The sequence below is a fragment of the Stegastes partitus genome, unplaced genomic scaffold (genome assembly GCF_000690725.1).
Source record: "Stegastes partitus isolate 25-593 unplaced genomic scaffold, Stegastes_partitus-1.0.2 Scaffold1452, whole genome shotgun sequence".
In the NCBI taxonomy this organism is placed as follows: domain Eukaryota; kingdom Metazoa; phylum Chordata; class Actinopteri; family Pomacentridae; genus Stegastes; species Stegastes partitus.
In genome coordinates, this window is record NW_007579183.1 from 225,629 (window position 1) to 238,943 (window position 13,315).

Here is a 13,315-nt window from a genome sequence, read left to right on the forward strand (position 1 = left end):
CACACTGGTACCAGTTATACACCAGGTAAACCAGTATTTATAAGTCTGGGTGTAGCAGAGTGGTTCCTTGTTTTGTAGCGTATCCAGGACATGGAAGAACGGCGGATCGAGAGAATCGGTGAAGCGATGCGTTTGTCGGCTGAGGCAGAGAGAAAAGTTCTTCCTGTTGTGAGTCGCTGTTTGGATGCCACGATGGATGCTGCTGAGAGCATCCAGCCCAGAAAGGTGAGTCTTCTCTTAGCTTGAATCTGTTACAGCTCTAGTGGAGTTTTGGTAGCTTGTCTTGCAGGGATTTGATCTGACAAGGCTTCACACTTCACACTCAACTTTTTACATTGGTTGCACTTGTGTGACTAAATTTTTTGTTTAGGTGCATCAGCACCCAAAACTTTACACCCCAAGAAAACATTTTAAGTGTTACCTGTTCTGTCAGTTCCACAAACATGGTCACTTCTGAACACGTACTGTAAATGAGCAAAAAAACAGGAGTAACGGTGCACAGATCAGCTTCTAGTCTCCATCAGTTACTGCAGCAGCACAGACAGCTGAGAGACCAGACAGAGTCAAATAAGGTGTTCTGATGTCACATTTACATGAAAGCAGGTGATTATTTTTTGCACCAGAGTGGGTCGCTCAGAGACACACAGACAGACCTGCTACATGTCAGAAACACCAGTGACCAATGAAATTAACTGCTGGCTACCATCATGAAAACAGAAGCAGAGGATGAACTCACATCCCCGCAGGAATGAGTTTAATGAATAGAAAATGCTCCGTTGTTTTCATCTGCCAGAACGCGTTGTTGTGGTCATCATTTTAAAGTTGTGTTCAAATAATAGCAGTCCAACATGAGTAACCACATCAGCCTGTTTTTGGTAGCAATTATATTATTACGTGGCAAATGATGTAGCAGGAGGTGCAGCAGAGACGGAGAACCCAACAGACCCAACATTCCTGACATGCAGCTCCTGAGTCTGTGGAACTGAGTCATTAACTGAAGGGGTGCGTTCAAGGTGACAGCTGCAGCGTGGAGTTCAACCAGTGAGTCATTCAGGTGGCCTGACTGAAGGACGAAGCCGGCACAAGTTGTACATGCAGTTCTCTGAAAACCTGAGGAAGATGGCTCGGTCCAGACACCGTTCAGAAGAACAGCGTGCTGTATTTAAAATGTTAACTGGAGAGAGGAAACGCATGGAGACGTGCAGAAAATGATCTCCAGTGCTTTGCAATGGAACACAAAAGCAGAGAGACGTGGAAGAAAACAGAAGACGACCATTCGAATGGATTGAACAGTAGCCAGAATGGCAAAGACTCAGCCAAGGATCATCTCCAGGGAGATCACAGATGTCTGAAGTTACCTGTGAGTCCTGTGGCAGGTAGAAGACGCCTGTGAGAGGCTAATCTTTCGGCGAGAAGCCCGCAGAGTCCCACTGTTAAAAAAAGAAAAGGATACCGTTTGCCAAAGAACATATCGACTGGCCTAAAGAGAAATGGAGAAGCATGTAGTGGACTGATGACAGCTAGGTTGTTCTGTCTGGGTCTAGGGCTGCAGACGACCCCCAAACACCGAATCCACAGGACACGGTGAAGACCGTGAAGCACGGTGGCGGCAGCATCATGGTATGGAGCTGCTTCTCTTACTGTGGTGTCGGCCTATTTATCACATACCAGGAATCATGGATCAGTCTGAATACATCAGAATACTTGAAGAGGTCGCGCTGCCTCATGCCTGCTGTCTTCACATTGCTGCTTGGGATGAGTTCCTCTCAGCATTTGTACCTCTGAGACGTCCAGTCTCTGAAATCCTCCTCAGCGGTTACAGTAAACTGCGTATTCATCCAGCATTTCCTCAGTGGGTCGTCCCTGTCAGAGATCCAGTTTGTGATTTTCAGCAACAGAATCTGAAGGTGCAGTCAGGATGTGAAGAGTGTATGTAGAATAGTTGCTTTGGTACCAAGTCAATGCCAAACTCTTGAAAATGTGCTGGCCTTGTGTTTCTGCAGTCCTGCAGGCAGTGAAGGCAGTATAGATGCTGAAGTTCTGAACAACAAAATAAGCAGCTGCAGCAACAAAAGTACTGCAACAAAGAAAAAATCCTGAGTTGTGTACAGAGATATGTAGTATTTGAGTTGATGATCAAGTGTCTGTCATAGACAATCAAAAACCAAAATGCAAACATTGTCACGGAGCATTTAAAGGAGGAAACGACATCCGGTTCTGAACACAGAATTAAAGCTCAGCGTTTGAGCTCGCACTTTAACTTCACAACATGCTATCACAATGTTCACATCCTGAAATGTTCCTGTTGGTGACCTGAGATGGCTGTTGATGTTAGTTAGTTAGGCTAAAGTAGCCATAGCTCACAATGTGACTTTCAGTAGCTGCCATCATGACCTTTCATGCTGTGAACATATGTGTGCAGCACTCTGTAAAATAAGGGTTTCTGTTGAAAAACATAAATGTGGTTCATCATTCTTGGTGTGCAGAGTGGTGGAACTGTAGTGGCATTAGTGTGATTTGCCATTTGTTTGTGTTGTGGTGACTCAGAACTGGATTTGTGCTTTTTACAGCTTAGAGATAAAGGTGGAGAATCAAAAGTTTTTAGCTGTTAGTTCAGCACCATCTCTAGACCCATCCAGTTAGCTGCAGGGCTAGCTTTAGCTGCAGAGTTACCTTTAGTGGCAGGGTTAGCGTTAGCAACAGGGTTAGCTTTAGCAACAGGGTTAGCTTTAGTGGCAGGGCTAGCCTTAGCTGCAGGGTTAGCTTTAGCAGTGGTGCTAGCCTTAGCTGCAATGCTAGCCTTTGCTGCACGGGTAGTGTAAGCTGCAGAGAGCAGCAACATAAACAAGCATCACAAATACGTCTTTGTACTGTGTTGGCCTCCTGCAGGCAGCACTGAGGGACGTAAAGCTCACAGCTCAGGTGTGACACTGTGTGTGTCTGTGTGCAGGACACCCGTCAGGTGGTGGAGGTGTACAAATCTGGGTTTGACCCTCCAGGGGACGTTGAGTTCGAAGACTACAGCGCCACCATGAGGCGGAGCATCTCTGAATCCAGTTACCTCGACAACCGAACTGAAGGGCGGAGACACAGCAGAAAGCTGTGGCCTTTCCTACGCAAAAACAAGGTACACAAACATACACACGAAGAGATACACATAGTGCAGGTAAAGCCTCACCTGGCAGAAATCCACTGGCAGACTGTACTGATCACCTGTCTCTCTCTCCAGCTGTTGACCCTCCTGTCCTCCCCTCGGCAGCCTCCACCTCCACCTCCAACCTCACCTTCACCGGGGGGTGTGGTTAACAGTCCCCAGTCCCCACCCCCAGCCTCCAGAGAGCCAATCGCACAGCGGCTGAATGACCTCATGACCTCTGGCTCCAGAACCAGGAAGCAGTGTCTTCGCAGCCTCAAGAGAGGGGTACATGCACGACATATCCTGTTTACATATATATAATATATATGGTGGGGTGGGGTGTGTCTTCCTTCAGCTCAGGTCCTCTACCAGAGTCCTGGGAGTTTCTGTTTGCTTCTGGGAGTTGGAGAGTTTAATATGTTTGCCTCTTCTGGACTGCAATCTTCTGGACCAAGACCTCAGGTGTTGTACCTGGAATCTACTGGAGCCACTTCCAACAACTTTTTTAGGGGCTTGTCCCCTAATGCTGCCTTTGGGACTGCCTTGGTTTCACCTTCCCCATCTTTTCCAGCTTGTCCTTCAGCTCCTGGTACTTCTTCATGGAGCTTGAAGCCCCACAGGATTTTACCATGTGCTGAACTTCTCAGGGACTTCTATGCACCCTGTAGCTGAGGTCCAGTCAGCTGTGGTCAACTTCCTGTCTTTATGGATTTGTTGTTCAGAGCCTGTTCTTGTGCTGCCATGATGCCTCTGTAATACTTGTTTGTTCCCCATCTATATCTTGCTCTTTCCCACAGCTGGGTTCCTTATGGCTGGTAGAGCATACACATTGATGGCTTGGATCCTATTCTTTCCATTGAGCTGACTTCTCAGCACCTGTCTTACACCTGGCTTCCATTGGACTGTGGGATACCCAGGTGCCTGTGCCTGTCCTGTACGTCTGCTATCCTGCCTTCTCGTAACTCCGCCCTCTCAGTCCTGATCGTATTCCCTCTCTGTGCCACCATGAGGCCACACTTGTCCATTCTGGATATCATCCTGATGTCCTCGCAGTAGATCCTGGTGAGGTGGATCAGTGAGTTGATGTTCACTCTTGGCGTACAGCGTGATACCAGCCATGTACAGGGTGGCTAATCGCTGCTTCTCTTCTAAACCTGTATCTGTACCCACTGTTTGAAATAATTTGACTGAGGGGATGCAGGCCCATGCAGAACAGCAGCGGGGACATGACATTAGCTCGGTATATGCCACACTTGATGGTGACTTGTGTGATGGCCTCGGGGTTGTCGTTCAGTGTTCTTCACAGCTGCACCTACATCTCGGTGAATGGACAATTCTGATCATGACAGATTTCCACAAGAGTGCAAGACCTTCTAAGTACCAATTGATACCCTGCCTCTTCACAACACTGAATTTCCTCTCAGGCATCATAGCAGCTATGCTTTGTAGATACACAAGTAAATACATGAGCAAAGCTCAGAAGGGCATCGGAAACAATGCCAGAGGATTGAAGCACCAGCTACTGTTCAGCAGAAAAGTCACCGAAGACTCTGAGACCAGAAAGACCAGTCTAAGCACTGCATGGACTTACTAAATGAAAGCCTACAACTCAATGTCCCGCACCTACAACAGTGTCTGGAACTATGCAAGACTAACAGGACACTGATGACTACCCTGTATTAGGCTGTCTGGATGAGTGTGGGCCACTTTCAACTCACTCATCTCTGCCACCAGGGGACCATGGAGCACTGTTCACTTCTTTAGTCAAAAGGAGTGGATCATATCAGGTCCTGGTGTTGTCCAGCTCTTCACACCTGAGACTCACTGTTGGATGGCTGATTTGGTGATGGTGACTGATTCTTGTTCTAGGAGGTAGGTTACTGTGGTCTTAGATCTCCCAGCCACTTGGTATTGGTTTGTTTGTCAGTCTCTAGAGCCTCCCTTATAGATATCTTCACTTCATCCTTATCCAGGACCTGTCTGTCATGACCCCCTTCTACACTTCTGTTCACCGACTAACGTCCCTGCAGGCTTTTCTGTTCCTCAGCTTCCAGCCTTCTCCTCAATGGGAAACAGTCTCTGCGTGCTATGTTGTGGACCTTTCACCCAAGTGCTTCGAGAGTTACTGTTACTTTGGCATACAAAAGTTCATTTGTTTCTGTGATGATGATGATAGTATTGATAGTGAGTAGAGCTGTGTTAACATCTGCAGGCATCTCTTCTGATGGGACTCAGTGATCCATGTAGTCTTATCTGGTAGTTGACATTGCTTAGCCTGTCCACCATCCCTGTCCTCAGCTATGTGGATGTAGGTTCATGAGTGCTGGTGGGTTGGCAGCAGGTTGGCACTGCTCTCCTCTCCTGGGGTCAGCTCAGATCTGCTTGGTGTTCAGGAAGGTTGTGTTGGAGCCTTTCCAACAGGCAGTAGTTTGTTCCTCTTTATGTTAGAGCTCTGTTCTACTAGCTGCTTCTTGGTTAGTGGGAGGTGGATCTCCCATTCATCCATCCACCATTGGGCCTGCTGTTGTAGTAGGTTCCCATCACTTCTATGTTCTTATGTCGAGTCCATGTGTCTGTTTCCAGTCGCTTCAGCAGCATGTCCTGCTTCCCAGTAGTCAACTGGACCTTTTAATCCAGGCGACGTCCGAGCCCATGAGGCTTTAGTTCTACTCTGTTGTGTTCTGAGTTGGGCTGGTGTAGCATTGGAAGGTTCAAACCTCGTAACCCTATTGGAGGCCTGTTTATCCAGACTGGGAATCAAACCCACAACCTGTACACACAACAACATGCACAACACACAACAGCACGACACACAAATCCATACTTCTGGTGTTTATGGTGTTCATGATGTTTATGGTGTTTATTATCTGCTGTTTTATTGTTGTGATTCCTTCATGCTCTCCTTCCTGACTGGACAGCTGTCACTGAAACTGGTCAGTATCTCACCTGTCAGCAGCATTCAGGTGCTTCACACCACATCATGTTTACTGTTGTTTCCTGTGCGTCTTTCTCTGCTAAATATTTACAGTGTGCAGCAGTGAGTTCACTCCTCTGAAATATCACTGTTGAATTATTCTAAACTACATCCCCTTACAGTAATCAGATTACTTTTAAGTAGACCAGTAGCGTATTTACTCTAATGTTAGATTACAAGGCCCACCATCTCCGGTTGGGCGGTCCACATCACATGCTGGCTGAATGAGGGGAGAGTGGTAGAGAGCCATGTCTGGTTAAAGCCTCCTGAGATGACCACCAGAGACTGAGGGTGAGATGTTTGCAGCTGGGACACTGAGCTATGGATGAGTTCACAGGCCCCAGCAGCGTCAGCCGAGGGGAGGATGGAAACTGTAATCGCCAGGACGTGTGAAAACTCCCTCAGCAGGTGAAATGGCCGCAAACCAACCGCCAGCAGTTCGACATCCTTCACGCAGCGCCGCTCTTTGACGCTAACGTGCTAGCATTACACCGCCTCTCATTCACATACATGGCGAGTCCCCAGCCTTTTTTCTTTTCACTCTCCCTCCAGCTCCGGTCCGCTCTGACCCGGTGAATCCGTTCTATGTTGCGAGTGAGTTTGTTCAGCCATGACTCTGTGAACAACATGAGGCTGCACTCCCGATACTCCCACTGCAGCCGGCTCAGCGCTGTTAGCTGTTAGCCGTTAGCCGTTAGCTGTTAGCTCTTCCAGCCCATTAGGGAGAGACCTCCCGTTGCCCATGATGATGGACAGACGGACGGCTTGTAGCCTCTCCTCTCCTGCCCTGCATCCCCTCTTCCTCCAGCTCATCGGGGATGTCTGGTCTCTCCACGACGGTGGCCCAGCCTGGATCAGCGCCAACAGCTGTGCATGAGTGTAAAACAACAGAGGCTCAACGGCAACAGAACAGACCAACCAAACGGCATCTGCATCTCCACTGTTCCCGCACAAATGTGGTGCAGCTGTGTGAAATGAAAATATTAAAAAGACTGAAGCAAAATCAAGATAAATAGCTAAAAACCCAGAAAGTAGGAAGGAGCTGCTGCAACTGGCTGCTGCCACTCTCACAGCGCCATAGCAACAGTAATCTGATTACTTAGAGGGGATACAGTTGAGAGTCAGTGAGTTCTCACAGAGCACCTGATGATGTGTGATCTGTAATAAACACTGACTGACATGAAGGGAATGTTTCAGGGCTCCAGTCCAGCCGACTGCAGCCACCTGCCTCCAGAGCAGAGAAGGAAGAAGCTCCAGAGCAGAATCAGCTCCATGAGCCAGGAGATCCAGAGAGAGAGAGAGCAGAGGTACACACACACACACACACACACACACACACACACACAACACGTGTGGTGATGCATAGATCTGGAATTTCACATAAAGTACATTAATAGTACAACTAAGAAAACAAGCACACGCTTTCAACAGTGAGAACATGAAGACTTATATTATCCATCCATCCATCCATCNGTCTCCTGGTCCACATTAACAATGACTCAGCATGTCTCCTGGTTCAATTTAACTCTCTTTGCCATGAGTCAGGACGACTGACGAGTGCTTTGTTGCATCGGTCATGCTTTTCATTTACATTGAATTGCTAAAGTTGTGCTAACCTAGCTTAAGTTGCTCTCTGTCTGTTTATGTTAGCAATGTCATCACTGTAGTTATGCTAACCTAGCATAGCGTTAGCTAACAGCTTAAAGCCAGTGAGGAACTGCAGAAATAACGTCAGTGTAGAAAGTATCTGAGAACAGAACGAGCGTCCATCACTCCGTCAGCTTGTTATTAATGATATCAATGCTAACTCAGTGCTAAAGCTATGCTCTGATCCTCCATGAATCTAACTGTAGACAAACCAATCAGGACTTCAACATCGGCTGGAGATCACACCATGGCGGAGATGAGCTGCTGGGAGGAGGTCTGAGCTCTCAGAGGACTTCTCTAATTTCATTATATTTTATTGTCTTTAAAGCACTTTGTGTTGATTGATTGATTGATTGATTGATTGATTGATTGATTGATACTACTACTTGTACTACCAATGCCACGGTTTGGCTTGCAAAGGCTCAGGTGCAGACAAAAGACTCGACCACAAAAACGTAGAATCAATGAAACAATATTTATTTTACTAACAAAGATTCAAAAGGGCGAACTAAGGTTAGTTGAAGGTTGGAATGGTAATATTGGCGTAATATATATAAACAGACCGGAACAGTAAACTACTACTAACAGATACTTGCAACTAGAAATATTTCAAAACGTCCTCTAAAGGACGACGAACTATACTTACAAGTAAATCAAAAACTTACTGCAACAAATACAAACCTATCAAATATACTACTGATTGAGTAGATGAGAAATGGGGCCACTACAACATGAGAAACTAGTGAGGGGGAGCCGGAGGAGACGGAGGTGGACCACATGACTTCAGCAGAGGGACACGTGTGGGGAGTCTGGAATGAAGACTGGATCACGGGTTGGCAGCGAACGTAGCCAAACTGAAGCACAGGAGAATAGGTGACTACTCCTGGTACTACTGAGACTACTAGTCCTCTACCTCTGGCTCTGTTTCGTGTAGGTTTTTCCCTCTCTCCCACTATCCTCTACCTCCAGGTGGCTGTGAGCTGGACATGTGTGGGGAATCTGGGCAGGTGCAGCCACTGGATAATTACCTCATTGAACACACCTGTGCGAGGAGTGGCACACCTTGAACTCAGCTGCCTCTCTGCCATATAAGCCGAAGTGAAGTCACGACTTGATGCTGGACTGTTGACTACCACTGTTAGTAAGCCCTGGCCTCTGTAGCCACTCTGAAGTTTGCTGTTACCTTTATGTACCTGGTTTTCCCTGTTCCTCCAGTTTGGACCCTCCTCGCTGCTCTGTTCCACCTTGGTTCCTCTCCATTGGTCTCCTGCCATTCCCTGCATTTGATCTTAGTCAGAACCCTCCATTCGCTCAAGTTTGCATCTTGTCACCTGCCTCCCCCTCTTTGTGGCAGTTCCTGCCGATGCCAGATTCACTCTCCCGTCCCCTCCGTCCACACTTAAGTTCCCTGTTCACCTGCTGGGCTCATAGTTTAGTACTTTGTATATATACCAGGGGCCTCATTTATCATCAGTGCCTAGAAAAGCTTCTAAATTCTGTCGTACGCATGAAATTTAGAGTGTAAGTACAAAGAAATCTGTATTTATCAAACGTGCGTACGGGGGTGGTATCATCAGTGTTGGTAGATCCCACTGGTTCTTAACCTCCGTGCTCGTTGCCTTCAGGAACGCCTCCACATCACCACATACGGCAGCAACACACCTCTGTCTAAACAAGTGAAGGTTTCTTTTCCTCACTTGTCGTCATCATCGCGGCAAAAAGGACGACGAAGAGGAACTTTTCTGAAACTGAGATCGAGGTACTCGTCAGCGAGGTGGAAGCATGGTCAGAGCTGTGTGATAAAGTCCATGCTCTCTGTAGGAATGTTCGTATGCTCTGATGATGAATGAGGATCCTGTCCTCTGGCCCCCATAGTTTCTAGTTACGTTTGCTTGTTGTATATCGTGTACTTTATGTGTTTGTAGTTCGGTTAGCTTAGTTGTTAGCACTTCACTGCTTGACATTGTGGGTTTCTATACAGTTTATTTTTTTCATTGGCTAAAAGAACAAAGGATGTTTGCACACATTGCAAAGGGAAGAATTATGAGGATGATAACACAATTGGAAATTTGGAAAACATAAAGTCAAGGTAAGAAGTATATTTTAGAGGTTGCATCAGTTCTGAGCTCTGGCCTGTAGTCTGGTATTAAATGACATGAGTTTAGAATACTGATGACCGAGTGTTTACAGTGATTGTAGCTGATTTTTTTTATTTCTGACAGTCATTTTGGCTGCTATGTTGCATAGCGTAGCTCCCATTAGCTAACTCTGATGCTGCTACGATGTGATGGAAATCTTTGAGCTAGAGGACAACAGGTGTTCACAGTGAAACGTGCCAGTTAGACACATTCGGAAGCGTTGTGTTGAACTTTATTGCTGTGGGTGATGATGTTCCTATCAAACAACTACGTGTCTGAGACAGGTCCCAGTCCATACAGCAGTTTATAGTTAGCCAGTTAGCACCATGTAGCTCCATGTAGCTAAACACAGTGGCTCTGTTTCCCTGCGGTGGACTGACGCCGCTGTACGGCTGTTTTTGGGCTGTGTTGGCTGATCAGCAGCGCGACGTTTCAGCCGGTGAAGTTGAACACTGACAGGACGTCGGGCTTCAGTCTGGCGGGCCGGTGAACTTGCCAGCTTGCTGGACTCCACCACCTTCTCCTCAGTGTGATCTTCCTCCGGACAGTGTTCCTACAAACCCTGGAGTCAGAGCCCATCCAGGCTCTTGGTACTGAGTGGTTCTAGCAGAGCATCAGGATTGGTCTCTGTTTCAGCAGCAGGTTATGGAAGTGAACTGTTCATGGCTTTAACCCTGTAAATTCATTCTTCTATCAGGAGTAATGCAGTAGTGGCTTCCTTTGTCTTCTGGTGCTCTGTGGCTCTTCAGTCTCCATCTTTTGCTGTCTTTATAGCCCACAGTCTGTCATTAAACCTGTGACGCTAACCAGCCATGTGACGTCACTGGTTATCGTACACCAAGATGGCAGCGCCCTCTGTAGAGACGACACCAAACAATCTTCTTTTCCCTTTTATATGCTAACGTTTTTCATGTTTGTCATACACCCTCTGAGTAGAGTGGAAATACATGCAGTGAACGATGCTAACTGGACTGAGTGCTTCATTTCCCCTTTAAAAACACAGCATCTAGGTGAGCAGAAGAGACCAAGTCATTGACATGCAGGGATCTCCCACTGAACAGGACATTGTAAGTTCACTACAGTTAAAGCTGCTGCACTCGCCCTGAGCTCCAGTAATACTGATACAGCGCTTTTCAAGACACTTTACAAAGTAGGTAAGAACAAGACAAACAAAAATAATGAGAAAGAATTATGAGTTGTATGCAGTGTTTAAAAGATATGTCTTTATTTCAATTCAATTTTATTTGTATAGCGCAGTTCACAACATGTGTCATCGCACAGCGCCGAACATGGCCAGGACAGCCCTGAAGGAGTGAGGAGGATTCTCTGATGCTTTGGGGAGTGCCTTCCAGAGGGTGGTAGCAGCCATGGAGAAAGCCCTGCCAGCCCAGATCCAGTATTTGGTCTGGATGGACAGGAGGCCACACCCGCTGATCGGAGGGTGTGGGTGGGAGTGTGCCAGTGGAGGAGTTCTGTCAGGTAGGGGGACCAGGTTATGGAGAGCTTTGTAGGTGATCAGGAGGGTTTTGAAGTGGATTCACTGGATGGAGTTGGTGAGCAGCAGAATTTTGGATGTACTGAAGTTTCTTGAGCAATTTGGATGATGTACTGTAAAGAAGACTGTTGCAGTAGTCAAGTGTGGATGTGATGAAAACAGCTCAAGAGGGGAAGGACGGACGGAGGCAGGCGATGAGTTTAGGGGCAAGAAGGCTGTTCTGGTCATATGCTGGCTATGATGGTCGAAGGAGAGGGTGTGGTCAAAGATGGCTCCTAGACTTCTGCTGTGAGAGGAAGTGAGTGCAGCAGCTGTTGATGGAGGTGTGGGTGGATCCTGTGGCCAGGACTTCAGAGGATTCCTGATATTTCTGCAGAGAATTTCTCCTTTTGGCAGATCTGCTCCTTCTCATGACTGGAACACAGAGTGAGCAGGGAGGAGGCGCCTGTCTGAGCCTGGTGGTGGCGCTGCTGAGTGCACCGCAGATGAAGCAGAAGTGAAGAAGAGTTCCAGGAAGGGACAGGTGCTGAGTCCAAGTGTGCTGCAGCAACTGTTTGTTTGGTGGCGACATGAAGACGGTTAAAACCGCCTGTTATACAGGAACAGATCATCAGGAAGGTTCTGACTGGAGGTTCTGACTGGAGGTTCTGACTGGAGGTTCTGACTGGAGGTTCTGACTGGAGGGTCTGACTGCAGCTGAAACCATACAAACAAGGTCCAGAGCTATAGTGACCCAGGGTAAAGGGACTGAACGTTGCGCTGGAGCCAACGGGGACCATCACAGGAGCGAGCTGGGTTCTGCTGGAGCAGAACCTCGGTGCTGTCCACCACTTTGGCAAGTATTGATTTATGTAGTCAGAGATTTGATTTGTAGATTAATATTGATAACAGAGATTCAAAGTTGTTAGGTTTTATTNACAAACCTGACCCAGTTCCACCAGTTCTGTCAGGAGGAATGGGCCAGAACTCATCAGACTGTTGTGAGAAGCTTGTGGAAGGAAACCCAGAACGTTTGACCCAAAGTCATAGAGTTTAAAGGCAACGCTAGCAGATACTGAGGAGATGGATGGAAACTTCTGACTCTGAAGAAAGTAGTAAAGAAGTTCTCTCTCTCATTATTCTGGTGTTTAGCAAATAGAACTAATGCTGGTGATCCTGACTGAGCTGAAACAGGAAACGTTTGGTCTGATTTAATGTCAGACAGGAAGAAATAAAGGTTCTGTGTCTGCTTCTACGGTGGACGTAAACGTCTGGTTCAGCTGTACGGTTCCTCCGTCTGTGTCTTCATGGCTGAGAAAGCGATCAGGAGGTCTCTGAGTTCTGTGTCCCACAAACTCTTCAGGTTTGAGGTGTTCTTCTTCTGGTCCGTCTCAACCTGCTACCACAGACTGAGTCCAGATTTAGGTTCATCACTCCGGTGATGTTTGATGTCCTTCATTTGTGGTGGAGAAAGTTCTGTGTGTTCATGGGAGAGAAAGGTCAGGAGGTCAGCCAGAACAATGCCATGTCCTCTTCTCCAGAGCTGTGGTTGTGCTCACAGTGACCAGGTTCTGGTGGAGGTGGGACACGTCCTGGTGTCTCCAAGAGGGCCGTGACTGGTCGCTCTGCAGACGTTCCATGTCGACTTTGGAGTGAGCTGTCTTCTGATTGGTCTCCTGGCACATCTTCAGCTGTGGGACAGAGTGTCTGGGTCTCTGCTGCTTGGCCCTCTACAGTGTGAGATGTTGTGTGTTCCTCTGTGTGTGTGTGTTAAAGGCTGCGTGTGTGTGTGTGTTCCAGAGACGCTCTGCTGAAGATGAGGGAGGTTTATGAGCGCAGCCCTCAGATGGGAGACGCCGGCAGTCTGGAGCCGCGGCTGGAGGAGGTGAAGCAGAACCTGCAGCGGCTGGAGGAGGAGCTCCGGAGGAACCAGGTAGCACACACAC

The 13,315-nt window shown here is 47.5% G+C and overlaps 1 protein-coding gene across 1 annotated transcript in view; it reads left to right on the forward strand.

The window, feature by feature from the left end:
* Positions 1-13,315, forward strand: part of fnbp1a (formin binding protein 1a) — a 26,650-nt gene that overhangs the window by 8,008 nt on the left and 5,327 nt on the right. Inside the window, 6 exon segments of the mRNA XM_008299729.1 lie at positions 79-225; positions 2,951-3,127; positions 3,230-3,421; positions 6,055-6,069; positions 7,308-7,417; positions 13,170-13,302. Coding sequence (XP_008297951.1) covers positions 79-225; positions 2,951-3,127; positions 3,230-3,421; positions 6,055-6,069; positions 7,308-7,417; positions 13,170-13,302 — 774 coding nt within the window.